This window comes from Echeneis naucrates, chromosome 21 (assembly GCF_900963305.1).
Source record: "Echeneis naucrates chromosome 21, fEcheNa1.1, whole genome shotgun sequence".
NCBI classification, from domain to species: Eukaryota; Metazoa; Chordata; class Actinopteri; order Carangiformes; family Echeneidae; genus Echeneis; species Echeneis naucrates.
In genome coordinates, this window is record NC_042531.1 from 12427940 (window position 1) to 12454741 (window position 26802).

Consider the following 26802-nt stretch of genomic DNA (forward strand, 5'->3'; position numbering starts at 1 on the left):
AGGCTGTGCTGACGTGAGGAGTGTTCCCAAACACAGTTAGTGGCGACTGCAGACCCACTGCATTACCATACACTCTCTCACACGCTCATGCACACACTCACACACACACACAATGCCTAAGGGAGAAAGCTGCTTGCAGGCAAGGCTGAGTAGAATGGGGACAGAATCTCCTGTTCTGGTCCTGAAGAGGTCACTGTGTTCTCCTGTGTTCTCCAGAACCATTTAGTAACGTGTCAAGGTGTGTGTGGGGGTATGTTTACAGATTACTGCAAGCATGTGATGTTTTATGTCTGTGTTTGTTTGTTGTTTTTGTTTGTTTGTTTGTTTTTGTTTGTCTGCTTGTGTGTGTGTGTGTGTGTGTGAGAGAGAGAGATGGGGTCTCTCCACAGGTGTGTTTAAACCTGTTATGTGCATATGCGTTTTGTGTGTTTGTGTGTGTTTCCCAACATCAGTCAGTCCTCTCCTCCCCTCTCCTCCAGTCCCCCTCTTCTCTCCAGGCTGCGCTTCCTCACGGAGCTAGGTGCGTATCATTGGATCAGTAGCTGCTGCCTGCCACACTGTCCAATCGCATCTAGGGAGAGAGAGAGAGAGAGAGCGAGAAAGGGGCAGCGAGAGATGAGAGATGGGGGAGGGAGGAGAAAGAAAGGAAGAGAGGGACATTGATCATTTGGACGTCCTGGGCCTTGGATTCCTTGGAGGAGCAGTTCAAATTTCCACTTTACCCTAATCGTCGTTTTTTGTTGTTGTTGGTTTCTTTCCTCATTTCCACCTGTCTCGGTCTGAAGGCTTGAGGGTCGTGTGCGTTTCCCTCAGTGTTTTTTTTTTGTTTGTTTGTTTCTTTTTTTCTTTTTTGGGGGGCTTTCCCACCCAGGAGACGCGCATCCAGCAGCAGCAGCAGCAGCAGCAGCGGCAGAGGAATATCTCCAAATATCCCATCCCGGGCACGTCAGATAAGCTGCAGCGGTGAAAACACGAGGCGAATATTGCGGTGGACGGGAACGGGAACATGGTCCGCGAGATTTCACACCTCTTATCCACACTAGGTACAGCACATCCGACTTTGTCTTTTCAGGTTTTTTTTTTTTTTTTTACTGCAGCGGGGATGCAGGTTGAGGTTTTGCATTTTAGTCTATGTGTGTGTGTGTTTTGCCGTAGTCAGCTTCAGTGCCGATTTACATTCAGATCCGAGCAAGCCACAATTTTCTCTCACACTTGCTGTTTATTTATTTATTTATTTATTTATTTATTTTGTTGTTGGTGTTCTTTTCCCAAAACGCAGCGCGGTTTTTATTTCCATCTGTCCTCTCTGCATAGAAATATATGAGGGTTGTGTGTGTGTGTGTGTGTGTAGAGGGGGGGTGCAGGCGGCTTTGCCTTGATAAATGGAGCGTTATTCATCAGCGTGTGTGTGATCACCACTGGAATGTTAACTAGCACCTTGGACAGCAGACACCGATACAATACCGAGGCAAACATGACGGCGCTCAGCATTTCCACTTTCCCATGCCTTTGCTGCTTGCCGTGTGCGTGCGCGTGTTCGATCGTGTGTTTGAGATTACATTGAAATTGATGTCTCGCTCTCTCTCAGTGCGTGTGTGCGTAATGGGTGTGTGTTAATATTCTGCCCTAAGGCCCTTAGAGAGAGATAGCACTCTTGGCTGGGGAGCAGCTGTGTGTGTGTTGATATCCAGAGAGGGGGAGAGAGAGAGAGTGTGTATGGGCAATATAGACAGAACAAGAAAGTGTGTGTCCGTGCGTGTGTCACAGTCTTCCTACCTTATGCTACATGCAGGTCAGGAGCCCCGCAGTGTATTAAGGGTTTAATTAAGCATGTGACATGACTCCCCCCCCCCCCTTCCCGAGAACTGTGTTGTACGTACACACACACACACACACACACACCATTCCTGTGTGACACAGCAGCCCTGTCAGTCTGACACCAAGTTAAGCTGAGCAGACAACATCTCGTTTGCCCTATCTATCGCTCCCATATCTATTTTTATCATGAACAGCGGCGAGGTAACAAACATTATCCTTCTGATGTCATATGTCTGTTTCCTGTGTGTGTGTGTGTGATATTTTATCTTATTTTACACTGTGCTTATTCTAATGAAGACTAATTAAATTCGCCTTTCTTTCCATCTCTCTCCCTCTTTTTCTTTTTTCCAGGAGACAGTTTGGGCTTGTTATGGGGGTGACCGGAAGGAGAGAGTGACAGAGGAACAGTGATGCTTCTGTTTACATAACGAGAGAGTCACACAGGCGCACACACACACACACATACACACACACACACACACATACAAATGCACACATGCTTAAATTGCCAGACCAGGACATACACACTCACTTAAAGACTCCACACACACATATAGACACGTATTCAAGGGACTAACTGACTGAGTCACCACACACTCAGAGGGACTGAATCACTGACGCACACGTGGGAACACACACACACAGACCAACAGACACATACACATACACAAGGGGAAAAGGTTGTTTGCAAGAGCGGGGACTGTGTGTTGCGTGTGCGATGGGCCAAACTTAATGACAGCTGTGTGTGAGTGTTGGACACCTCTGAGGGGTCAACACAACCACAACCCTTGCCCCTCTTGTAGTTGCTCACATTTCCCCAACTATCCCTGATCTTTCAACGACCCCTAAACAAAACACACAATCATGTCTGAGCTGAGGACCAGAACTGCCTCTCCCTCATCTCCGCTCCCGCCCCCCACCCCCACCTTAAGGCCCCTTTACCTCCTTGTATCCCTCTGCCTCTCCCTTTCTTTCTACCTGGCGACGGCACAGCAGACCGTGCCTGTCATCTCCACAGCGCAGGGACGCATTCGGGGCATCCTGACCCCACTGCCCTCAGACCTCCTGGGCCCTGTCATCCAGTACTTGGGAGTACCATACGCAAGGCCCCCAACGGGCGACCGGCGATTCCAGTCTCCGGAGCCACCTTTGCCCTGGCCAGGAATACGAAATGTGACGCAGTTTGCACCCGTGTGCCCACAGTCACTGGATGAGAGGAGCATGTTGGGAGATATGATGCCATCCTGGCTCACGGCAAACCTGGATATAGCGGCAACATACCTTACTCACCAGAGCGAGGATTGTCTCTACCTCAATATCTACGTGCCCACAGAGGAAGGTGAGTAAACCCAGCACTCTGTTAGGGGCAAGACCGAATAAATATGCATGAATCTTTAGGATGAGGGTTTTATGTTAAGTTTTCATGGCCTAAGGTCAAAACAAAGTGATCCTACCTAACCTCAGACTACATACAAGGGAATTTGGGCTGGAACAAATAAACCAAACACACGAGTGTTCAGTGAAATGACATTCCTTTCTTAATTAAATATTTAATCCAATAACTTTATTATTTTTTCTAATTAGCACCTTTTAAATACCCTCCCCACCCAGCTACCTATCCTCTCCACCCCCTGTGTACACCGCTGGTTGAACCAACATTTGAAATGCAGACACCTGCGCCAGTTGCCAAGGGTGTTTACGCCTTTACTTGCAGCGGAAAGTGGGAAGGACACAGACTCACTCATGCATACATATTGGTTCATATACATGCATGTGACCCCACACACACACACACACACACACACACAATGGCAAGTGTGAGCACTCCTACCTCCTCAATTTATATCCGCCCACGTAGAATGTGAGGGAGGGTGACTTGAAGCAAAGGAAATCAAGGCAGAGATCATTTCTGCTTTTAAATGTAAAAAGCCACACGGTGATCAAAGGCCGAGATACATACAAATGGAAATTTTGGACAGGCAGACACATACACGCATACATATGTGTGAAAACATGCACACGCATGCAGTCGGCAGGAATATTTATTCACACAGCTGAGTGTGATTATGATCTCTCTCTTTCAGACATTCATGAGGAGGGGGGTCAGCGGCCAGTGATGGTCTATGTCCACGGTGGCTCGTACACAGAAGGCACTGGAAACATGATGGATGGCAGTGTACTGGCAAGCTACGGCAACGTCATCGTCATAACCCTCAACTACCGCCTGGGAGTATTGGGTAAACTTATATATCTTCTAGATCTCATATCTCTCCCTTATATGTCTGTAATTGTTAAGGGATCCTTTACAAAGATAAATCAATTCTATTATCAAATAGTTTTTATTGTAATGCAGTCGTTCATTCTGAATGTAAATTTATCAATCAATTCAGTCTTTAGGAGTACATGTTCATATATCGTGATAACTGTATGTTTTGTGTACCTTTAGGGTTCATTTTTCTTATGCCTATTAGAATAATGGAGTGTCCCAAACATAAGCAACTAGGCATTAATCTGTCGTAATACAATGCAAGTTTAAAATGGCAGTAGTTGTGCGTCAACAGCATGATCCACCTTATGAGCAACAACAATAAAAGCACAATTATTGCCAAGGTGCTCTGGGTATACTGATAATATCACTGTGTTCTCACACACCTTCTGTATAATGATTTACGTAATGAAAACAGTTGGAGGAACAATGAGTGTGTAATAGTTTGAAACGCAATGTAAGCATTTCACAATGCTTTAAGTTGGGAATACAGCAATTTAAAAGACAAAGGAAAAGAAGGCTAGGACACAGTATTATAGAGGATGCAGTACAAGAAAAGGAAATGGAAGGTTAGTCTCCCAGCACCATTATTGAGTCATCAAATCTGAGCAAAGACATCAGCAACAGATAAACAGGGGTCAAACACTCAAACGCTAGTAATGCTCATGTTTGAGTAATTTTACCCACAAGATTTAAATCACACCATTAAAAAAAAATAAATTTTTCCTAAAAAAAATTCAGTCTAATTTTTAATTCAGTTTTACTTCCTTTTGCTATTAGTCCAGATTTTTACTTAATGACATGCTATAGTAAATACACTCTTACACTCTAACTGCAATTTATTTTAACTCAAAACATACCATTGCACCTCAGGTGTCTTTTTCCTCACCAGCTGATATCAAGTTGTTTGTACATATTGGAAATAGATTTTTATGTATCAACCAACATTTTTGTTTCCCATTTTTGCGATCAATTTCACATTATATTCACCGTCTGGATTTTTTTAATCCTTCAATGAGCTATAAAATGTGAAAACCATCAGTGTTGTTTTTACCCAGAGCACCTTTTTTTTGAGGGAAAATATGTTCAGAATGGGTTTCCCTAGTGGAAATAAACCCCCTGAAGCCATTTTTTTCCCCCACTACTAGCATCAACTCAAATCTGATCCTTTTCACCTCCATAACTCTGTGACTCAATGCTCTCTGAACAGAGAAAATCTTATTCCCCGTGGTTTTTCGAATTTTACACAGCCATGCAAAGCTCATGGGTTAAATAAATAAGCTTTTTGCGGCTGTAATTATTAGAAATTACCAATCGTGGGTTGGACAGGAGGGATAAATAACACACTTGAAGTGTGTCATTTACTGAACTCTAATAAGCGTAGGAGTCTGAGCAGCCTGTATGTACCTCAATATTGATTACTGTAAGTCAGTGGTATAAGATGAGCATCATTCCTTTGGCTTCCCTAATTTATGCTGTCATTTTAATAAACTGGTGCCTGCTATGTAATAATTCATATCAGGAAATTAATTACATGTGTCAGCAGGTTAATAAAATGTGTGCATATTGTATGTTAAATAATACATTTGATTTAGTTTATATGGCTGTGTTAAAAATTATTTAACCAGCATGCCATAATTACTTGGTCTGCTTGATTATGTGGATTTCTGTTACCATGGATGAATGATATGTTGTTTCAAAAAAGATAACTAAAATGATACATATATTTTTATATATTCTAAGATGAGTGAATCAAAATTGACTCTCAGACAATAGATTCAATTGAGGGATTCTTACAGCTTTGCAATTTTCTTTTTCTGTGAATTATTTTGTTTTCTGTCTCGACCTTTTTATGCAGGTTTAGCATGGTTTATAGACATTTCTCATTAAGACGTGCAAGGCTACTACCAGTTTTCCTTTAATTTAATGGAAAACCTTTTTGAAAATGCACCAGAGCAGAGTTGAATACAAAATGAAAGATTCCAACAACAAAAAATATTGATTAGTTCATGAGATCCATGCTAGCTTTTCTGTTTTTCTGGGAGCTTTCAAGGATTTCATTAAATATAGATTTTTTTTTAAAGATAATCTACATCTGCTTGGAGGTTGAAATAAAATATTTTGGATTTTGACCTCAGGGGAGGAAAAATATTTGTAGAACTGTAATCACCACACTGAGCTGAGCAAATTCTACATGCTTCATTTTGTCTTCATCTCCATCCCCTGTTTTAATGCCACCTCCAATTTGATCATCATCGTCACCACCATCATCATCCATCCTCACAAATAGCGGTGTCTTCCTCTTCTTCCATGTCATCATAAGTTCGATGCATGAGGTGAGCCCATATCCGCAACACAATGCACAATAATGCATGCTGCTATTTTATGTTACACCATCATCTGGACATGGAGTGTATTTCTACAGAAATGTAAAGAATAGATGGAACAATTGCAATCTTTAAGTATGCAGGCACATCTCTACAGTAAGTATATGTGATGGCATTGCGAAACTGATATTACAATGATGAAATGTCTTATTTTAAAAAACAACTTTTCTTGCACATTACACTTTTCTTGTGTTCAGGGTCAGCTTGAGGTTCAGAGACTTGAGCTTCTGCAGTAATGAGATATACTGTAGTGGAGTGAGCCATTAGGATGCTTTGTGTTTGCTTAATAAAGTCAGCAGGAGAGAGAATAAAGGGATAGGTGCATTTGAAGCTCTATATGTACATAGCTTTATGTCTGTATGTGTGTAAGCTGATATTCACTTACATAAATATGGAGGTACCCAGTTGAGTATTTCCAGGGGACACAAAGAGGCACATGACTCTTGAATTTCCCCTTAAATTTATGATGAATAAGACTTGTGCATAATTGATCTGAACAGTGGGGATGCCGTGATCTCATGTCCAACATATCATCCCCTCTGCATGCTCCTCTGTGTATCATAAATGTAAGATGTAGTTTCTCTACCCTTAAAAAGTCTGCAGAAATATCTTCTTTTGATCAACTCATTATTTTTATACCATTTGAGCAGTTAGCTTCTGAGCTTTTTAGCTTTGACTCTGTGCCAATCTGTAAATTTAAGTGCTTTACACTTATGGTGAAGTTATTACCATATGTAATAACTACACCGCTCCTCTCCGTCGGTCTGTCTGTAGGGTTTCTTAGTACCGGTGACCAGGCAGCAAAAGGGAACTATGGCTTGCTGGATCAGATCCAGGCTCTGCGCTGGGTGAAGGAGAATATTGCAGCCTTTGGAGGGGACCCAAACAGGGTCACTGTGTTTGGATCTGGAGCTGGAGCCTCCTGTGTCAGCCTCCTCACCTTATCTCATTACTCAGAGGGTAAGTATGAGCCATTGACTGCTTACTTAGTTGTACTCTGCTGCCTTATGTGGGACATTTGTGGAAAATGCTTTCTTCCATTTTTTACACCTGGAAATTCACAAAGAGCACAGGCAAATGGACAGACAGGTGGCTGTAACTGTTGGTAGGTGGGTGCTGTGAAAGTTTTGACATTCAGGGTTATGAAATTTTTCCGAGTCTCCAGTGGACTGATACATTATTTACTGGTATAAATGCCTGAATAAGCATTTGAATCCTCTGAATAATACAGCCTTGCTTGTGACTCATAGAGCTGAGAGCTGTATTTGTTTAAACTTTTAACCTGGCGGTCTAACAATGACCTGTCATCCTTTTGAATAATGCATGTCTGTGATTTCTGTGTTTTCTTGTTGTGAGATTGCTTATTGTGCATCTGTTTATAAATGTATTGCATAACCCTCCAAGTGTGCAACCATATGGTTATGCATTCATGCATGCATGTGTGTGGGTGCCTGGGCGTTCATAAATGTACTGTATATATGTATGTCTCAGTCTATATGCTTTACACACCCGTTTGTATTCTTGTGTGTTTGTCCATGTGTATCTCAGACCTGTTCCATAGAGCCATCATCCAGAGCGGCAGTGCTTTAGCCAGTTGGGCTGTCAACTATCAGCCCAGCAAGTATGCACGGCAGCTCGGTGAAAGAGTGGGCTGTGGCATCGATGACAGCACCCAACTGGTCGCCTGCCTCCAGGGCCGGAGTTACCGAGAACTTGTGGAGCAGAACATCACACCAGCGAAATATCACACGGCTTTTGCCCCAGTTATCGATGGCGATGTTATACCAGATGACCCCCAGATTCTGATGGAGCAGGGAGAGTTTCTCAACTATGATGTGATGTTGGGGGTTAATCAGGGTGAGGGCGTTAAGTTTGTGGAGGGCATTGTGGACTCAGAGGATGGTGTCACTTCTGAAGACTTTGACTTCGCTGTGTCAGACTTTGTGGATAGTTTATATGGATACCCAGAGGGCCGAGACACACTGCGAGAGAGCATAAGGTGAGTGAGTCTTCACATGTATATTTAAAGTATATATTTATGTTTTACACTTAGATTTTTATGTGATATTTTGCTTAGAATTAGAGGCAAAAGTTGATACCACTTTAATGTTTGTCCACGAATATGGAGCTGCTGTCAAGAGATGATTCATAGCTTAGAAGAATTTAAACAGGTGGGAACAGCAAGCCTGCCTGGGCCGAAACACACACACACACACACACACACCCAAAAAAGCCCAGATAACTTAATATGGTTTATTTATTTACCTTATACAAGAATAAGTGTTTTCCACCCTCCAGAGGTTTAAGAAATACTTATAACTCTTCCTTCCACGCTTTTTACATTTCTTTTTGTACATTAAACAAACAAGATACAACACATTAATCAGTGACTTTTAGAAGTAGGCAGATATTTTGGACATCAGACAGAGCCAGTTTGGCTTACTTGCCAAAAAATGTGCTTTGTGAGTGGTGTTGTTGCTTCAGAAGAAACTGAATTAATGCATTTCCTCAAATGTAGAACAATTCCATTAAAAGGATGTACAGTCATATATTTGACCATAAAATAGAAGCATGCTCACTCTCTAAACAGTGTGGCATTCATTTTTTTTTATTATTCTGCACACTGTAACATCAAATGTATTTAGATAGACTTGATCTTAATTGACAAACTGGGTGATTAATGAGCTTATTGGCTGAGTTGAAATATTTTTGATTAAAAGGTTCATGTATACGGACTGGGCAGACCGCGACAATGCAGAAACTCGGCGAAAGACACTGGTGGCGCTATTTACAGACCACCAATGGGTGGCACCGGCAATAGCCACAGCTGACCTTCATGCTCAGTATGGGTCTCCCACCTACTTCTATTCATTTTACCACCACTGCCAGAGTGATGCCACGCCACCCTGGGCTGACTCCGCCCATGGTGATGAGGTAAGATGATGTTGCATGTGTATAACTTTAAATAAAAATACCAGGTGGTAAAGTGTAATATTAGATTTGCAGGGAGAGAAGTAAGTGACAGAGTTGGGTATTAAGCAGATGGAGGCACAAATGTTGATTGCTGACTGAATGTTTGGAATATTGAGTCATCTTGGTATAGATGTGAAGAGCTGCAACACATTGATCCGCTGAAAGTGTTAAACAGGCTGATTAAAGCAGTTCTCTGCCGCATAAAGTGTTTGAAATCATTATATAATTTATTTTCCTGCATGTCTGATTTTAAAGCTGTTTTATCAATCTTTCATTTACTTCTGCCAGTCTTAGATTAGAGTTTATTACAGTATCCTCTCTCCAGTATATCAACAGTGGATTGTAAATTTCCTCACTGGAGTTTTTAGGTGTGTGCTTTATTACCTTCTGGTCACTATATTTTAAGTGTGTGTGGTTGTGTGCAGTTGGTGTGTGTTGGGGTGAATTTCAGTCCAGATAATAAGTTTTAAGTTAAGAGATTTAGTTCACTACTGCTGGAGTTAAAGACTTTTCTGTCTTTTCTGGTGAATGTTTCACAGGAATGCTTAGAGTTAGTGTCAAGAGAGTGAATATCAGCTAATCTAATGTGTGTATGTGTTTGTGTTTGTGCATGTAGGTGCCCTATGTGTTTGGGGTTCCCATGGTGGGACCCACCGATTTGTTCAACTGTAACTTCTCCAAGAACGATGTGATGCTGAGTGCCGTCGTCATGACTTACTGGACCAACTTTGCCAAAACTGGGTGAGCTGTTTAACACACTACTGTGAGAGGTTTGCTCTCTCTTGCCTGACTAAACAATGTGGAGCAAAAAAAGAAAGAAAGCAAAAGAGACAAAACAAAGAGCATCTTCAGAACGGTTCACTGCTATTTATTTCTGCCTTTTTAGAGAGAGAAATCTTCTGCTATTTATAACTAATCCCCACCCACATGTAGAAAGCGTCTCATGTCAGAGAATGAAAGCCTGGCTGCTTAATCACATTTTAATTTGTAAAAGAAAATGCATAGCTGTCAGTGTCAATGGTTGTTTTTTTTTTACCCTTTTTTCTCTGACTGTAGAGACAAGGTTTTGGCATTGTGAGGTGTTATTGAAAGCCCACTTTTGATTTTACAAAAACAAAACTCTTTGCTCAAGATTCAAGTGTATGGTGCCTCAATAAAAACAGCATCATGCCTCTGCTTCAGAACTTTTCTTTATACTTGATTTGTTGCATGAGTTAATAGGAAAAGAGGAGAATGGGCACAGAGTGTAGTTATCTGGCAAGGTTGATGCAGAAAGGCCACTCAAAGATACAGAAAACAGATACAGGGAAACAGGTTTTGATTTAAGTATTAAGGAAATACCATAAATGTAAATGGGTGCATCATATCCAGCTCGCTTTCAAGTTTTTCGCTCACGAGAAGGAATGTTTTATTACCATAAAACACAGTTTTTTGGGAAAAGTTTCATTTTTAATGAAGGCTGTAAAGCGCTGTAGCTTTAGAGGAAATGAGTGACATTTTAGGGCAACAATAAGGCAAATAATAAGACAGTGGCTTCATTATAATAGTGTCTTTTCCTTCAAAAGTTCTCTGACAAGAAGACAGCACTTTAGAACCTATTGTGAAAGCAGCACTGCAGAAAAACTTTGGTTTTAGGGTGCACACAGGCACACTTGTCAAAATCTTGTCAAGATTTTTGTTCTTTTGGACCTTGACTGAGAAAGTCGGCTACTGAAAAAGGTCTTTGAGGAAAGCCAAGGTAATGTCCTATTAAAAGAATGAGCGTGTCCGCAATTTGATAAATCTTTCATTTTCATCAGCCTTTCTCTTCCTCATTCACTCATTCACAGTCAAAATTGTTGAATAGGAGCAAGAGCTTATTCAGTATGTTAAATTAAAATGAAAATGATTTTTCCAGTGGCTAATAAAGCCTCTAGTCCTATCATTTATTAAATTGGAAGGGAAATGGTTTGAGAATAGCAAAGAAAAAATACAGTTATATTCGAAAAAAAATCCACATTGAAACCTAAATATCCAACAATTCACAGTGATAAGAGCACATTTTATCTCTGCACTGACCTGATATACAAGATAAAAGTAATTGTTGAGGATGGACTCTCTTTCTGCAGTCCTCGAAGTGAGTAATTACCAGTAATTAATCCGATTGAGGCTCACTCCTCTGAGACCTCTTCAGATTTACAGAGACATCTGGAATCTAGACCTTGATCTAAATCACTGTTGAGCCTTGCTATCTCACAACATACAGAATACACGACAGCGCTCACCCGTATTTTGATGGTGGAGTGGGCAGGTACAATAAGGCAACCCCATTGCATCAAATTTGCGGTCTCCAGGCCATAGCTCGCGTTGTCATTGCCAACGCAGCAGGTTGCGGAGCGAAATCACCAACGAGGGATGTGATGATTTCAGCGTGCACTTCAATTATCAACGGGAAACTTTATCTGGGGAAAGATTTCTTTCGGCTGAGAGGGCCTCAGATGGCGATGGAGCGTTGCGACAGCTCAATTTAGTGGGGAGAAGTGATGCTTCCTGATGTATATTTTGTGAGCCTCTGTGTGGGCATATAAATCTTCAGCCTGTGCGCATTTGTGTGCCTGTAGGTCTTCACGCCTGCTGCCTTTTTGTGCAGCTCATAAGGTGTTGATTGACAAGTGAGCACATCGTGTGTAACTGGCAACTCAGTGAACACTTGCCGCCGTTTCATTTACTACATCCCAGCTGCTGACACAAATAAGTCGGCAAATCGACAAATAAATGCTTGTCCACATGTGTCAGAGGAGTGATTTTTCAGGATATGTTGACTTTAGCACACACAAACATACATTCATCTCTAATGTTGCAGTCTGACACTTCTGTGTTTGCTAGAGGGAGAAATATCTGCTGTACAAACGACAGCAGTTGAGCTAAGAATGATAATCTCATCTAAACCACCTTTCAGCTATGTTTACAGGATAATAAAAACTGGTTTTGCTTTGTGAAAGTTTTTGTTGCCACGGATTTGTCTGGTGTCATTTCGATATTGATTAGAAAGATGTGTGCCAACGTTGGTGAACCCGGCCAGGAAGACAGAAACTAAACATCCTGACCGGAGAGAAAGACTTTAGCAGCTCTGTGGAGAGCTTGAAAAGCATGAAATATTGTACTTTCAAAGAATACGTAGAATCCATAATTGCAGATATGTGGGTGGGAACTGTGTATTCTCTTTTGTTAAATATCATATTTAATCCTTTGTTGATCATGAACTATTGATGAAAGCTTTAATTATTGGCAGCTGAGTTAAGCCCCACTATTAGTATTGGTGATCTGATTTAAGTTTCCAAATGGTTTTCCTCGGTCAAAGAGCCCAGAGCTGAAAACAACTTATAGCACATCTGATTTCTATTCTTTTCCATATATGGTATATGTCTGAGAGCTGACTCTTGTTGATGCAAATTATTCCTCCATCTTTTTTGTTGCTCCTAAAAGATGAAAAACATATAACCTCAATAATAAATGGGAATTAATAAGTCATCGTGTTTCGCTCATTCCAGTGATCCAAACCAGCCAGTTCCTCAAGATACCAAGTTCATCCACACAAAACCGAATCGCTTCGAAGAAGTGGCCTGGTCTAAGTACACCCCCAAAGAGCAGCTGTACCTCCACATTGGCCTCAAACCCCGTGTCCGAGACCACTACAGGGCCACCAAAATCTCCTTCTGGCTACAACTGGTGCCTCACTTACATCATGTCAATGAGCTCCTCCAGTCTGTGTCCTCCTTCACACACAGTCCCTCTCCACAGGACGACACTCCATATTCTTACACCAAACGCCTGTCCAAAGGCTGGCCTCCAAGCAGCACACGCCACCCGGGTTCACAAGCAGGTACCCCCCAGCCTCCAGAGTCTGCTGTAGGCCAAGATGGAGGGGAAAATGGCGTCCGTGTTCCTAATGAGGACTACTCCACTGAACTTTCCGTGACCATTGCAGTGGGAGCATCACTGTTGTTTCTCAACATCTTGGCGTTTGCAGCTCTGCTCTACAAGAAAGACAAAAGGCGTTTGGAGCATCGGAGGCCTCGTCCACTTCCTCCTCCGAGGCGAGACATCACACCTGCAGATGTCGCCGCTCACCTACAGGGGGAAGGTCTGATGTCATTGCAAGTGAGTCCAATTTCTATTGCTATTTTACTTGCATACATTTGGACTGGGATGTGAAGGCACAGCTGAAGCCAGCGGAAATTGTATTTGGACGCTTCTGTAGTCACATAATTAAGTCATGTAGGTCAAATTAAAAACAGCCATGCTTACTGCTAATAATTGCACGTTTTTTGGGGGGGTGGGTTACAAGTTTAAGTAACATTTAGCCAGATGAAGTCATGTGTGACTATCTGAATGAACTGCCAGTGGAGCAGCTGCCAGTGGAGCAGTACTGCAAAGCACAGCCTGTCATCAGCACACATTATCAGTGTGAGTGTGTATCTGTGAGTGTGTTCTCATACATGTGTGAGCTGCATCCAGTTGCCATTGTGTTGGAAAAAAATTTCCAACCATTGTGTTGGAAAAAAAATTAATAATGTTTTTATTTTAAGAGTATAAAGGTATTGGATAGTTTGTTGCACTGAATCATTTGATTTCTTGTATATGATTATGCAAAAATTTACCTTCATGCATCGAACCCTCCCCAATATCATGACCCCTTCCCAGTGCAGAGAATAACGCTGATTTTCTGATTACACCGCCCATCACTGGGTGGGATATATTAGACAGCAAGTGAAGATCCTTGAAGTTGTTGTGGAAAGCTGAAAAAATGTTCAAGTGTGAGGATGCGCGGGACCTCAACAGGGTCCAAACCATGACGTTTAGACGACTGGGTCTGGCCATCTCCACAGCTCTGTGGGATGTGCCCAGTCTGCAGTGGTCAGTACCGCCCACAAAGGAAAACTGGAGAACCGTCAGCAGCATCATGGGCCACCAAGGCTCAGTGATGGAGAGTGAAGGCTGGCCCGCGTGGTTCACTCCTACAGAAGAGCTGCTGTAGCTGAAATTGATGGAAAAGTTAATGCTGGCTTTAACAGAGAGGTGTCAAAGCACACACAGAGCATCTCAGTGTATTGTGTATGTGGCTGTGTAGCTGCAGGCTGGTCCGGGTTATATTTCTTTCAGCATACAACAGTAATGATTAATCAATAAAACTAAAAACTGTAATGGGAAAAAAATCTGATTATGTATTGATTGCATTGTCTCTATCTCCATCATTGCATCTTATCATCATCTCAACACCAACCACTCATGTTTTCAGGTGAAGCAGCTGGAGTGTGATGCAGCATCAGCTGATGAGAGGAACAACACTCACCACCATCACACTTTGGACACACTGGACGCTCTGGACGGCTTGGACACCCAGGACATCTACAGCACACTGGACACCGTGCGCCTCACCTGCCCACCTGATTACACTCTCACCCTGCGCCGATCACCCGATGATGTCCCCCTCATGACCTCTCTGACCCCAGCATCGCTGCCTGTGACTCCCGGGTCTCACCCTGTTACCCCAGCGACGCCAATGACCCCAATGACACCTGGATCAGTGGTGGGCATGAGGATGGGGCACCCTCACCAGGGATACACACATCATAGCCCATACAGTAATACACACTTGCCACACACACACATCTCCACGCATACACATTCTACCACGCGTGTATAACCGCAGCAACATACTCAAATCCAGGGACATGATTAGAAACACAAAACACACAAACTCATGCTGACACACATGCATACACAAGCGTGCACACACACACACACACACACACAAACACACATCAAATCAAAGACTTAAATACCTCTACTAATTGCCCTGCAGGATTGTTACAGATGGAGTGATAGACATTTTCAGTAACAGGATGAAAAGACAGACAGCTGTGTGTTGCATGTTGGTGAACTGAAGACAGACTGGATCCCAGGAGATGCAGTTTTATGCATCATCCGCTCATAACCTGGAACTTGATGAGCCAAGACATCCATCAAATGTGTCAAATCCCACTTTGGATATTAAATCTTCTGCTTTTTCTACACCTGAGAAGCAAGAGGAGCACTGTGACGAAAGGGTCAGTTATGGATCAGTTTACATCTGCTACTGTACCTCTTTTACAGCGAACCAGTGCCAGAAACTGAACAGAGCAGAGCGCAGATGCAGAACTGAGCTAAGAAGTACCACACACAGACTGCTGATGTCAACTTGAACAACCTGTGAAATGTGAATGTAGCATTTTTTCCATTTAAAGATCAAAGGTCCTATCTGCCAAGGATCAAACTAAGCTGAGGAGAAAATAACAAATTTCTGTGAGAGATGGATGTAAAAACAGACAGGGAGGAAGAGGAGGATAAAAAAAATAAACATTAGCTGAAGGAAAAGTTATTCAGATGGTGGGAAAGAGATTAAGATTTCATTGAGAGGGATTTAACAGCTGTGAGAGTGAGAAAGGCAATGGGAGATATAAAGTGATATGGAAAACACAGGAATGGAAAATGTGCCAAGACACAGGAATTAGCTTCAGAAGAAAAAGGGCCTCTCATGAGTTGCCAGACTTACTGAAGAATCACTCTAACCAGCTATGTGTTAAACTCTTGTAAATAGAATGGAGAGATACAGATGATATATTATGATTTATAGCATTTACTTGCTCTTGCATTAAAACATGACTTATTTAACCACATTATTGCTTTCATTTCAGATATTACTATATTATTGTATAGATGTCCTGCAGCAAGGCTGGTTGCCTTTCTATCTCACCCACTGTAGTGTGTACACAGTACCTTTATTTAACGACTATATTTGCTATGCAGAGCCATTCCAATAATTCTGGACTATGTAAGCATCTAGATACTTGTTTAATAGTTGAAATATTAGACATTTTTCACACCATCCTGTCTATTTGTTTGACCATCAGATGAGGCGCTAGTACTGTGTAGATAATGCAATATTGGTTTGATGATTGAGCACCAGCCAAAATCCATGACCTTTAACCCTTTGTATCTATTCCCTTCCTAGATTCCTGCCCTCTCCTTGTTCTTTAAATTCTTCTTATAGGCCTTAGCTGCATTTCTTAATCAACCCAACCTTAGTTCATGTGTCTGCTGACAGACAGGTGGCAGTGGTCCCAACGGGGTCCTCAGTGACTGCATGTCCCAAAAAATCAAGAAGGCTTTCTTGTATTAGTCTGATCTTTACACCTCACCAAAGGCCCCTGAATGTCCAGGGGCGCTTTTGCTCAAACTGCCTGTTGCTGAACAAGACCCTGCCCCTCTCAAAGCCACTAAGTTGGCCAGGCTGTAATTAACTCATGTTACATCCCTTTTTAAAAAACAAACAAACAAACAAAAAAAAACAGAGAACAAAGAAGTGATGTTGCTTAACATTTCTCGTCACTTTTGAAAAATGAGAATATGTCAACTACATTTTAAAGCCCATGGTTTGCTTGCCACCATGCTGTCAATCGTTTGGAGCCAAATTTGATGAATGAGGTGGAGTCTGGCTGTAGTGAGGAGAAAATGGTGTGCTAGTGAGAGACACTTGCCATTGAAGGCAAACATGCCTCTAAAAACAAACTGCTTTTTAAGCCTTAATATCTTTTTAATGGCGCACTACTTCTCAGCTAAGACACAGTTTAAAAGATGTAAAATGAATTATTAAAACACCAAACCCACATATTGTGGAAATAATGATTTTTATTTCATAAAGTAGCTGGAGATTTTCTTGCTTCTTGAGTATAGAAAGTGCTTGAGGGCTATGGCAGTTACGCCTTTGTATGAATATAAAGACATACCCAGCCCTCATTAAATCTTTTCCAAACATCTCATACTAGTTACTATCTTATACTTAGTTACATAGGAGAAGGTGACAGCAGCCTCTAAAAGGACAAATGGTTAAACTCCTACCTTGATCCAAACCAGTAGGCCAACTGAAGGCCCTTACTGTGAGATTGTAACCTGTTGTGTCCTCTTCTTATTGTTCCTCATCTTGCCCTAAGCTGTGTCCCATCCAGACCTGCCTCCCCTCTTCGAGCCTCATCTGTGCGACTACATGCAGCTTTGTCACAGTGTGGCCTATTTAACCTCCTCTCATCCTAAGTAACTTCTTCATGAGAGATTTTAGTTAAATGTCAACAGTAAATGTAAAACGAAGACCTGAAAAATTTGCAGATGGCAAGCAATGAACTTTTACATACTGATATAAAAGTAACATTTAACGGATGTTTGATTGACTAAATATTTTTTTCATATGGGTTTATTGACTCAGCGGATGGCTGGATTGTGTCAAGCATAAAACATTTCTGCTGCATTTTTGAAAAATAAAAATATCAGTATTTTACAATTTATGAGTATTTTAAATGTCTTGTATGTCTTGAGTCACACTTTATCGTCCCATGTGTTTAGCCTATAAAGTTATTCTTTTCCCAAAAATTTCCCAATAACGAAAAGTACATGTCAAATTAGAAGTGACAGTAACTGTGACAACGATATCAATAAATTGCAAAGGTATTAAAAAAAAGGGTAAAATATCAAAGGGATGATAAGAACTTAACGTTTGGAAATACATTTATTTGTATTCTTGCATAGATATACATGAGATTGGTACCAATGCCATGTCTAAATATGAATGTGGAGCTAACGGGTGATTTTCTTAGCATAAAGACTGGGAGCAGTGGAAAAAAAGCCTACTTAGGTCTGTCCAAGGGGAACAAGATCCGTCTCTATAAATCTGCCTTACCAATTATAATGCTCATTTTGGAAGTGCTGCTCTCAGCCATGTTAAATCCTCTGTGTGTGAAAACAACGCAGTGCCGTGTGCTGGACCGTCTCCTGGTCAGAGTGACCAGAACAGACCAGAAGGATGTTTCTAGATAGTTTCTAAAATATAAACTATCTGTATCAAGACAAACAAATAAATACACTTGTTAATTATACTGAAATTCAGAAGTGCCTGTGGGCTTATTTATTGTAATTTTTTCAGCTTTTGACAAAGTCAGGTTAGCTGTTTAACTAAATATAATGAAATAAGAAAATTGGCTGGTTTGTTCAATTAATTCAGGTTCCAGTAGTGGCACAGCACAGGAGGTTGAGACACAACACAACACAAAACACAAGGTTAAAGCACAAGATCAACAACACAATATAAATTAAAGTCATAGAGTGATATATATCTCCCGCAGACATCTCTAAACTTCCCACAAGAGGGCGAAGAAACTGAAATTTATACCTTTAAGTTTTGCTGAACCCGTGCAAAAAAAAGAATGTTTGATATAGATGATCCTTTAGCTTTGCCCTATACTGAATATTTTGTACAATTACTGAAGTCAGTGCTGCAGCAAATAGGGAGACAGCTGTAAATCATAGCGCAGCAGGCCCTGCCAGCTGGCCAAGGGGAACCTGTGAGATGTGAAAGAAACACATCCATGGTAGACTTCCAGACTAGATTGATGTCTCCTACACTGTGTCTCCGCTCTAATCCCCTTAACTAGATATAACTGCAGTTAATTAGATTTATGGAAGGCAACACTTTGGAAAGCATGAGTTCAAGTCATGAGAGGGTATTTTTTAGTGTTTGACGTCAACGTGTACACAGAAGGCAAAAAAGAAATTGCTCAGAATGGAAAAATCCCTCGAACAGTGAACACACCTCACCACGACAGGTCAGCTGATGATATTGTGTTTTGTGTCTTGGGATTTATTTCAAAAGGGAGAACATGTTTAAGTTTGTAAGGATATTTTCAACACATGCAGTCCTGAGATGATGAATATGTGTAAATGTGTACAGATGGCAGAGGAGAGTGGTAACTTTCACAGGTACCTGACTGATGTTTAGAAATCTAATATGAGACATCTTGACACTATTTCAGAGTAACATCTGGCTGCTACTTCAATGTCTGCTAAATCTCAAGCTTTCATTATATTAGCTAATTTTACTTAAGGAATTGGTCTTTTTAATTTTATAATTAAATAGCAATCCATCCAAAAGTTGTTGAAATCATTTTTCTTTAAAATGTAGAAATGTCAAAGGTAAAAAAGCCAGAGCTCCAATTGAGCATGCACTTATTTTGCTGATCAGATTTTTTTCTGTAATCGTTTAAATAATGTCTGTTGTTACCACTTTCTTACATAAGTATTTTAATGCTTTTCTTTGTCACTTCTGATGATAAACTGAAGATCTTTAGGTTTTGCACACTAAAACTAAAAGATGTCAGCTTCATCTGAAATTAAAACAGGCACTTTTCGTTGTTTGCCATCTTCCTATGGAGAAACCAGTGAAATAATTTCTAATGACAATGGCTGTTAGGTGCAGCCCTAAAAGAGTTGGAGGAGCACCAAAGTCATTAACCTTCCTCTGTGGAATCTGTACAAAATATTATAGCAATTTCAGCCCGAAGCAAAGTGATGGACAGACAGACTGACACTGCCACCTCTAGAACCACCATGCGAGTGTAGCTGGAAAAAAGACATGTAGCTGCAATCCAAGATATGCTCAAATGCTGCTGAGATATTTTTGCAAATCAGGACTGACTTTTGAACTTTGCTTGCTTTACAGCCTAAAAGTCACCACCTCCTGCTTTTGTTTCTCCTGGGGAGAATCAGGGGAATACGGCAGGAAAGGAAGGGCTGAGGATTAAGTAGTGGAGCAAGGAAATATTAAAAGAGGGGTAGAAGTGGAGGATGCACGATGAATGATAAATGGGACATGGGGGGCAGGAGTTAAAGGGACAATGTAAAGGAGAGTGAATAAGGGATGCATAAAAGGAGGAGAGGAGTCCAAGAGATAAGGGAAGAACTCATTAAGGAATGAAACACAGCCTGCCTGGTTGTTTATTGGCTGACAGGCTCATTGTAGTTAATCACTTCTGCCAAAACACACACACACACACACGTGCCTGCTTGCATGCACCTCTTTGAATGTCTGCTGATAGTGATACATAAAATCTGTGCACGCTCTTGCATTCCTGTTTCATATCCACCCTATTACACATGCACGTACAGACACACACACAAACTATTGAATTCCTCGCAGCACCTTGAGTCATTTTCTCTGCAGCTCTCATCACTCTTTTCCTCTCTCACTTTTAGACTATCCTCCTTTTATCTCTTGACACTTCCTTTCGACTCCCTCTTTTCCTCCTCTCCTGAATTTATTTTTGCTTCCTTGACACCTCCTCTTGGTCTTCTCCCCATCACAATTTTGCCTGCGTTCCTTTGATTCCCCGCCCCCTCCTGTCGTCTGTGTGGATGACTTCCCTCTTATCTAACAACCTTGAGATGATCTTTAAAGCGTCATTGCAGCCAAACATTTGAGGTCACATTGTCTTCAGTCTCTCCTCTCCTCTCGTCTAAGCTCCCTTTTCTCCTCTTCCCTCCTCTCTCCTTTCTCTTCTCCTCTCTATCTCTGCATCCTTCTTTTTTTTTTTTCATCTCACACTCCATTTCCCTCCTCCTCTGCTCCCATCTATCTCAACCTCATCTGGTCTACGCTCCATCTCTGTTTTATGTCCTTCTCTCACCTTGTTTCCTTCTTCACTCTCACATTTCTCCTCTATCTTCCCCCCAATTTTCTTCTCTATTTCTTACTTCCCCATCCTCCACCTTCTCCCCCACCACGTACTCCCTCCTGTCTTTAGCCCAAATCATTTACTTCCCTTCTTACTCTTTCCATCGTGGTTTCTCCATTCTCTCCTCATCTAGAAGGCTCTGAGAAGAGGTGATACAAGGTTGTTTCATTGCGTGTGCACGCGTGCGCGTGTATGTGTGTGCGTGTTTGTCTGCACGTGTCTGGATTTCTGAACGTGGGTGTGTTTTTGTGTGGATGTTACATGCCTAACTGTTTTTCAAGCAGCCGAGAGCCCTGCAGTGTTTTCGCTCTCTAATTAATTAAGCGTGGGATGCTACAGTCTGTCTATTGCTTGTCTGTCTGACTTGCATTTTGTCTGTTGGCCATCTGTCTGTCTCTCACCTCTTTACCGCCATTATGGATCTGTCTGCCCACCTGTTTATACCTGCACTCCATCTGCCAGTCTCAGTGTCTGTTGTCCCACCAGTCTGACTGCCCGTCTGCCTCTCTGACTGTATGCTCTGTCACACCTTTCTCTCTTTGTGGGAGAATTGCTACATAATTCAGTCTTCTCTAATGCCTGCTGCTTTCATCTGAGAGCATTAACAACAGTAGTAGCCTGCTCAGCCCAGCTGAGGTCAGCATTGTTCCTGATAAATTAAAAGTGAGCCAAAATGCTGTGAGGAGTGAGTTCAGGGCAAAGTTTCACCCAGGAACAGAAAATAGTCACACATTACTACAACATTAGCCATTAAGCAGGAGGGAAGAAACACATATAGACTTATTCACTCAACATCAATACCAGACAAAGAAAAATGTAAGATTTTTTTCAATGTATCTTTAAATTGAAATGAGACCATGTGTACCATCTTCAATCTGCATAGCTGCTAGACAGGATAGGGTGTGCGCCTTTGTGAATGGTGATGTGTGTACCGTGCACTTGGACCATCACTAGCAGATCTATGTACACTGCCCCCAGGTAGTGTTCAGCACTGAATGAGTGTGTATTGTAGTTGGCCTTTGATACTGTATCTTTCAGACAGGAAGGAAGTTTGGCTTTTCAGCGCTGACTGTAAAAAAGAAATCTGAGCAAAACATGCAGATGTGCACGCACATATGCACACACATATACTCACTCAGTGTCTGTGATTATGTGAGGATAAAATCTGATTGTCTCACACCCTGATGCCCTAACTGGTTATTCAACTGCAGTCGGAAAACTTAAATCATTCTTGTTTCAAAGTCCTCGCAAGTTCCCATGTTGGTGCATTATGCCATGATGTCATCCAAAATAGACTGGAAAGCAGCCTAATTGGCACTGCAAAGTGACCTTCTATGTCAAACTGAAACTAGTGATGCTGTAAGTTGTTTTGGATGTGTGTGGTTTTTTTAAGAATGTGGGGCGTCTTTGTATTCCCTGTGAGCCTCATTTATTAATTTTTCTGCATGTTTTGGTGCATTAACATGAGAGAAATAACTGGAAATAGTATATTAATGCAGAAAACATCTCACTGTTATTGTTCAGGTTATTGCTCTTTTTTTACTCTGCCATGGTGAGTAGCTATATCTTTGCTCGAGGTTCCATGTCTTCCTACCTTAAACACAATCTAGAGTCATTCTTTGCAAAATTGTCCGACTACTTTCTTGGACCTCAGTTTGATATTCATCTGTAGCTCTGCATCCACACTGAACCGAGATCGCATTTTGTCAATTCAGGCCACAGAGAAAGTTGTCTGTTATTTCAAATTAGTTGTAGTAGTTTCCTAGGCGATTGCTCCCATCATTTTCTATGTAGTAATTTACCAAATTAGAGCACAAACCATTGAATCTTTATTTTGTAGACATTGTTTCTTTTTGTTTTTCTTTCCAACCATCAGCTGGAAATTGAGCTTTCTAGCCCCCGAACATAACCTGACGGACCAGATGGTTTGGTACACAAAACCATATGTGAAGGCGTCACTGGAAGCAGTTCGGAACAGGGCAGGTGCTTTCAAAAATAATAAGAAAAAGAAGTGACAGATGGTTGGATGAACCATCTGTCTATCATGCAATGTAGCATAGGCTGAAGATGTGATAACACTGGAAACCACAGTCTTTGAAAGCTAGGAGCTTTAAAAAGCTAGTTAGCACAGGTTCCTCTGTGGGAAAGATTTGCATATAAAACCTTGAATGAAACTGGAACAGCCATTCATCCATCATCTAGCCCACTTATCTGTCAGGGTCACACAGGCTGGAGCCAATTGCAGCTGACATCGGGTTAGGACAGGGTGCCAGTTAATTGCAGGGCTGATATATAGAGACATATGGAGACAAACAACCTTTCATACTCACAGTCAGGCCTACGGGCAGTTTAGTGTCACCAGTTAGTCTAACAGTGCATGCCCTTTGACAGGGGGAGAACATCCAACCTCCACACAGAAAGGACTGAGATCATCATCAACATGAACATGGATTTTGCTAAATTAACAATGCAATAGGACCCACTTAATTTTGCACTGCAAGAGGCACTACTCATTCATTTACGATGCAGGTAGTGAAACTTCTCGGGCCTCAGTGGTTTGGTCACAGGACCAAACCACTGAGGCCACAGACAAATGGCCCTGCTTATACAGTCTGGTCATGTTGAGACAGATGAGACAAACAGAATCACTAAGCCAGCTAGCCAGGTACTGTACTGCCAGTGTGCTGTTTCACTCGACAGATGCAGAGCTACAGTCTGCTGAGAGTCATGCATTTCTAATTTTATGTAACCTGCACCAGGGCTGTAAACAGGCATCTGCATTATTGTGTATAGTTAATTCAATCCAGCTACGTGCACAGGATTGTTCAGTTTATGTGCCTGTGCGTGTGTGTTGCATAAAGTATACCCAGGTGTCTCTCCAAGTGGTGATGTAACTCCGATTAGTGCTCTCACAGCTGGGAGGGATAGATAACTACCTAGATAACACCTGTGTGTGTGTGTGTGTGTTTGTGTGTGGATGTGCAAATTCTTTCAATAGTCTCGTAGATAAACTGATTATAAATAAACACTTGTGACGGTGCAGCGTTTTCTCAGAATAGAGGCCCATCACAATAAGAAGGTTGAAGGTGTAGTTCCCGGCCTGGGAACTGCACTGAGTGTCCATGTTCTCCCTGTGGGGACATCATGACATCATGTTTGGGTTAATTGGTGTCCGTAGGTCTGCACAGCAAAATCCCTAGAGGCAAAATCCCTTTTGTTAGGCCATTTTAGAGTGAAGTGTTGACTCTGATACATGTGCCTGTGCTCGTAAGAAAACATATCCGTGCGGACGTAACTTTACAGAGTTTACGGTATCTAACACCTGCAGGTGTTGTTTTCACATCCGGGCACTTGGCGAGGCACATTTCCGTTAGAAATCTGAACGACAGCCATTTTCTCTTTGCCGCAACGAGAAGATAACACGCACGGATGAGTATCATGGGGATATACCTCGCTGTTTGATTTATATTTCAAGTACAGGAAAATGACTATATTATAGTTGTCTTACAAACAAATGACCGCCGCCTTACACGCAGGCTGAGCAAACATGCCAGGGCAGGCACCTGCCACTCGTGTTTCATGCTAACATTAGCGCTTGGTTAGCCTTTGGACACGGTAAAGAAACGGTGCCGTAAACTAGCATGACTTTAAAGCTGTTTTATCGAGTTAAAATGGTTTCCGCCGCTAAAAGAACAACGCTGGAGTCATTAAAGACCGCCCAGGCTGGAGGTTAGCCCGTAAACGAAATACCTAGATAAATACAATTTTCTAAAAATTTCTACGATTATTTATGTCTTTTAATTCAAATCTTAAGATAACACTGACGCACACATTACTCTTTATGCAATTAACGTTGTCCGTTTTGATTTGCAGCAGGAGCAATCAGCAGGACCATCAGAGCCCCAACAATGGTCTCCACCTTCGGTTAAGTGAAAAAGGAAGGTTAAAAGTTCCTACGATGTCCGTGTAATAGCATAAATTAGATTAATATCCATCAAGATCAGCTATAGGTGGGTTTGGTAGCCAAAAGTTGTACTTGAGTAAGAGTATACTGAAATGTTTTGAACTGAAAGAAATTATACTAGACATTAGTTTTCTTTCTTTCTACAGAGTGGGACAGTGACATGACGTCTGTTGTTACTCCTGCATATCCTGCCACTTCAGCCCTCTGCAAGCAGAAGACAAAAGATCAGTGCAGCTCAGGCCATCAGTAAGTTTCCTTGTTAATGGAAAATACGTGTTTTTGAAGTGATTATTTCATGTACATTTTAACTGTTAATACCAGTTGTCCGTATACACTGTATCAGCAACACAGTAAATATCAGTGTTGCTGGTGATATCATAGTGTTGATTTAAAAATAAACTGGTGTTAAGTCTACACTGGTTTCACAGATTTGCACTATTAGTTTGAAGTACCATGATTGCAGGGTTAGGTTTGACTTGTGTCAAAATGTTAGAGTTTAAAATAACACTTGTAGTGTTAATAAATCTAGATTATCCATAGTGGTGTCAATATTTTACACTATTAGTGTTTGAAGTAACACTGTTGTACTAATTAATTGAAATGTATCCATTTGGGTGTTAATATTTTACACCATCAGAGTTTCAACACTCAACACTATTGCAAGTGTTAATTTAACTGAACCAGTGATTCCCATACAAACACTGGGTCAGTGTTAATTTTAACTCTGAGCGAGTTAAATTAGCGATTTAAAATTTGCTGTGGGAGTGGTTGTTGCCTCTCTGTGTGTTGGCCATGTGATGGACCAGGGTGACCCCTTCCTCACCTGGTGTGAGCTGGGATTGGCTCCAGCACCCCCGTGAATTGGAAACAGGTAAGTGGTACAAGATGAATGAGTGAATAGAGTGTGGATCTGTAAATGTGCAGAGGTTTCCTCGATATAAACAGTTTAATTTCTTTGTAATGATAGTAACCATTATCATTTAAATCAGCCTATGACAAAATACTAATGTCTAGAAAAAAGATTACCAGTTGACTTTACAAAAAGTACGTTTTGTTTCCTTCAAAAGACAATACACTTTCAATTCAGGTCAAGCTTGTTAAGAAAAATAAAAAAATGACATAAGTTGACCACTTAGTCAGAGCCAGTGTCTCTTGATAAAGTAGTAAAAGAATTAGGTGGACTTGTATGATAAGATCCCACGTCAACATTTGCAGACCTCAGACTTTCATATCTTCTTGGTGTTTGAAGGAAATGTGACATTTTTTTTCCATCAAAAGCTTCAGCCGCTGGTGCTGAATGTAGCACTGTTGATGCTGTTGGGAGCGGTTTTGCATTCTGCTCTTCAGCATTGATGGTTCTGCTGATTTGACTTCGAACTGGTGATTGTACACCAGAATACTAATAAACTGAAGTGGGTGAAGCAGCAGTTTCTCTGTTTGATTGAAGGTGACACTTGTGTCTAGGGTAGCTAGTGTACTTTATGATTTTGGCAGTGATTTTGTGAAGTGGGGCCATTCTACAACTCTGCAATATAGAAATCTTACTCCAAACACACCATTATATGCTGATGTGATTTTCAGGGTGAGAAATATTGACACATTCATGCTTTTATTTGGTTTGCTGAGTGGATGTACTTGAATGGGACAGAGGACAGACAAAGTCACAGAATAAGCAGAACAGAGGAGAAGATAAAGTGTGTGTGTTTATTAAAGTTGTTTTGGAGTAACTGTAGCTTTACAGATGTCAAAGGTTAAACCTTGCTGCCCTCTTCTAGAGGGGTCAAACTCATATTCCTCTTCTTTGATGTTGAGGTA

General features: G+C 41.4%; 1 protein-coding gene across 1 annotated transcript; it reads left to right on the forward strand.

Annotated features, from left to right (window-relative positions):
- Nucleotides 1-2682: 2682 nt before the first annotated feature.
- On the forward strand, nucleotides 2683-15220 carry LOC115061657 (neuroligin-4, X-linked-like). The gene is made up of 8 exons (XM_029530095.1): nucleotides 2683-3157; nucleotides 3903-4055; nucleotides 7246-7431; nucleotides 8020-8470; nucleotides 9192-9405; nucleotides 10061-10185; nucleotides 12975-13584; nucleotides 14723-15220. Exons 1-8 carry the CDS (start codon nucleotides 2683-2685, stop codon nucleotides 15128-15130), a joined length of 2622 nt encoding a protein of 873 aa, XP_029385955.1. The 3' UTR covers nucleotides 15131-15220.
- Nucleotides 15221-26802: the final 11582 nt, after the last annotated feature.

Excerpts from the sequence above, each read along its gene's own strand:
- LOC115061657 (XM_029530095.1), top strand. The coding sequence starts at position 2,683 with ATGTCTGAGCTGAGGACCAGAACTGCCTCTCCCTCATCTCCGCTCCCG. Across the intron at positions 7,432-8,019 it reads CTTATCTCATTACTCAGAGG|ACCTGTTCCATAGAGCCATC; the intron begins GTAAGTATGAGC and ends TGTGTATCTCAG. Across the intron at positions 13,585-14,722 it reads AAGGTCTGATGTCATTGCAA|GTGAAGCAGCTGGAGTGTGA; the intron begins GTGAGTCCAATT and ends TCATGTTTTCAG.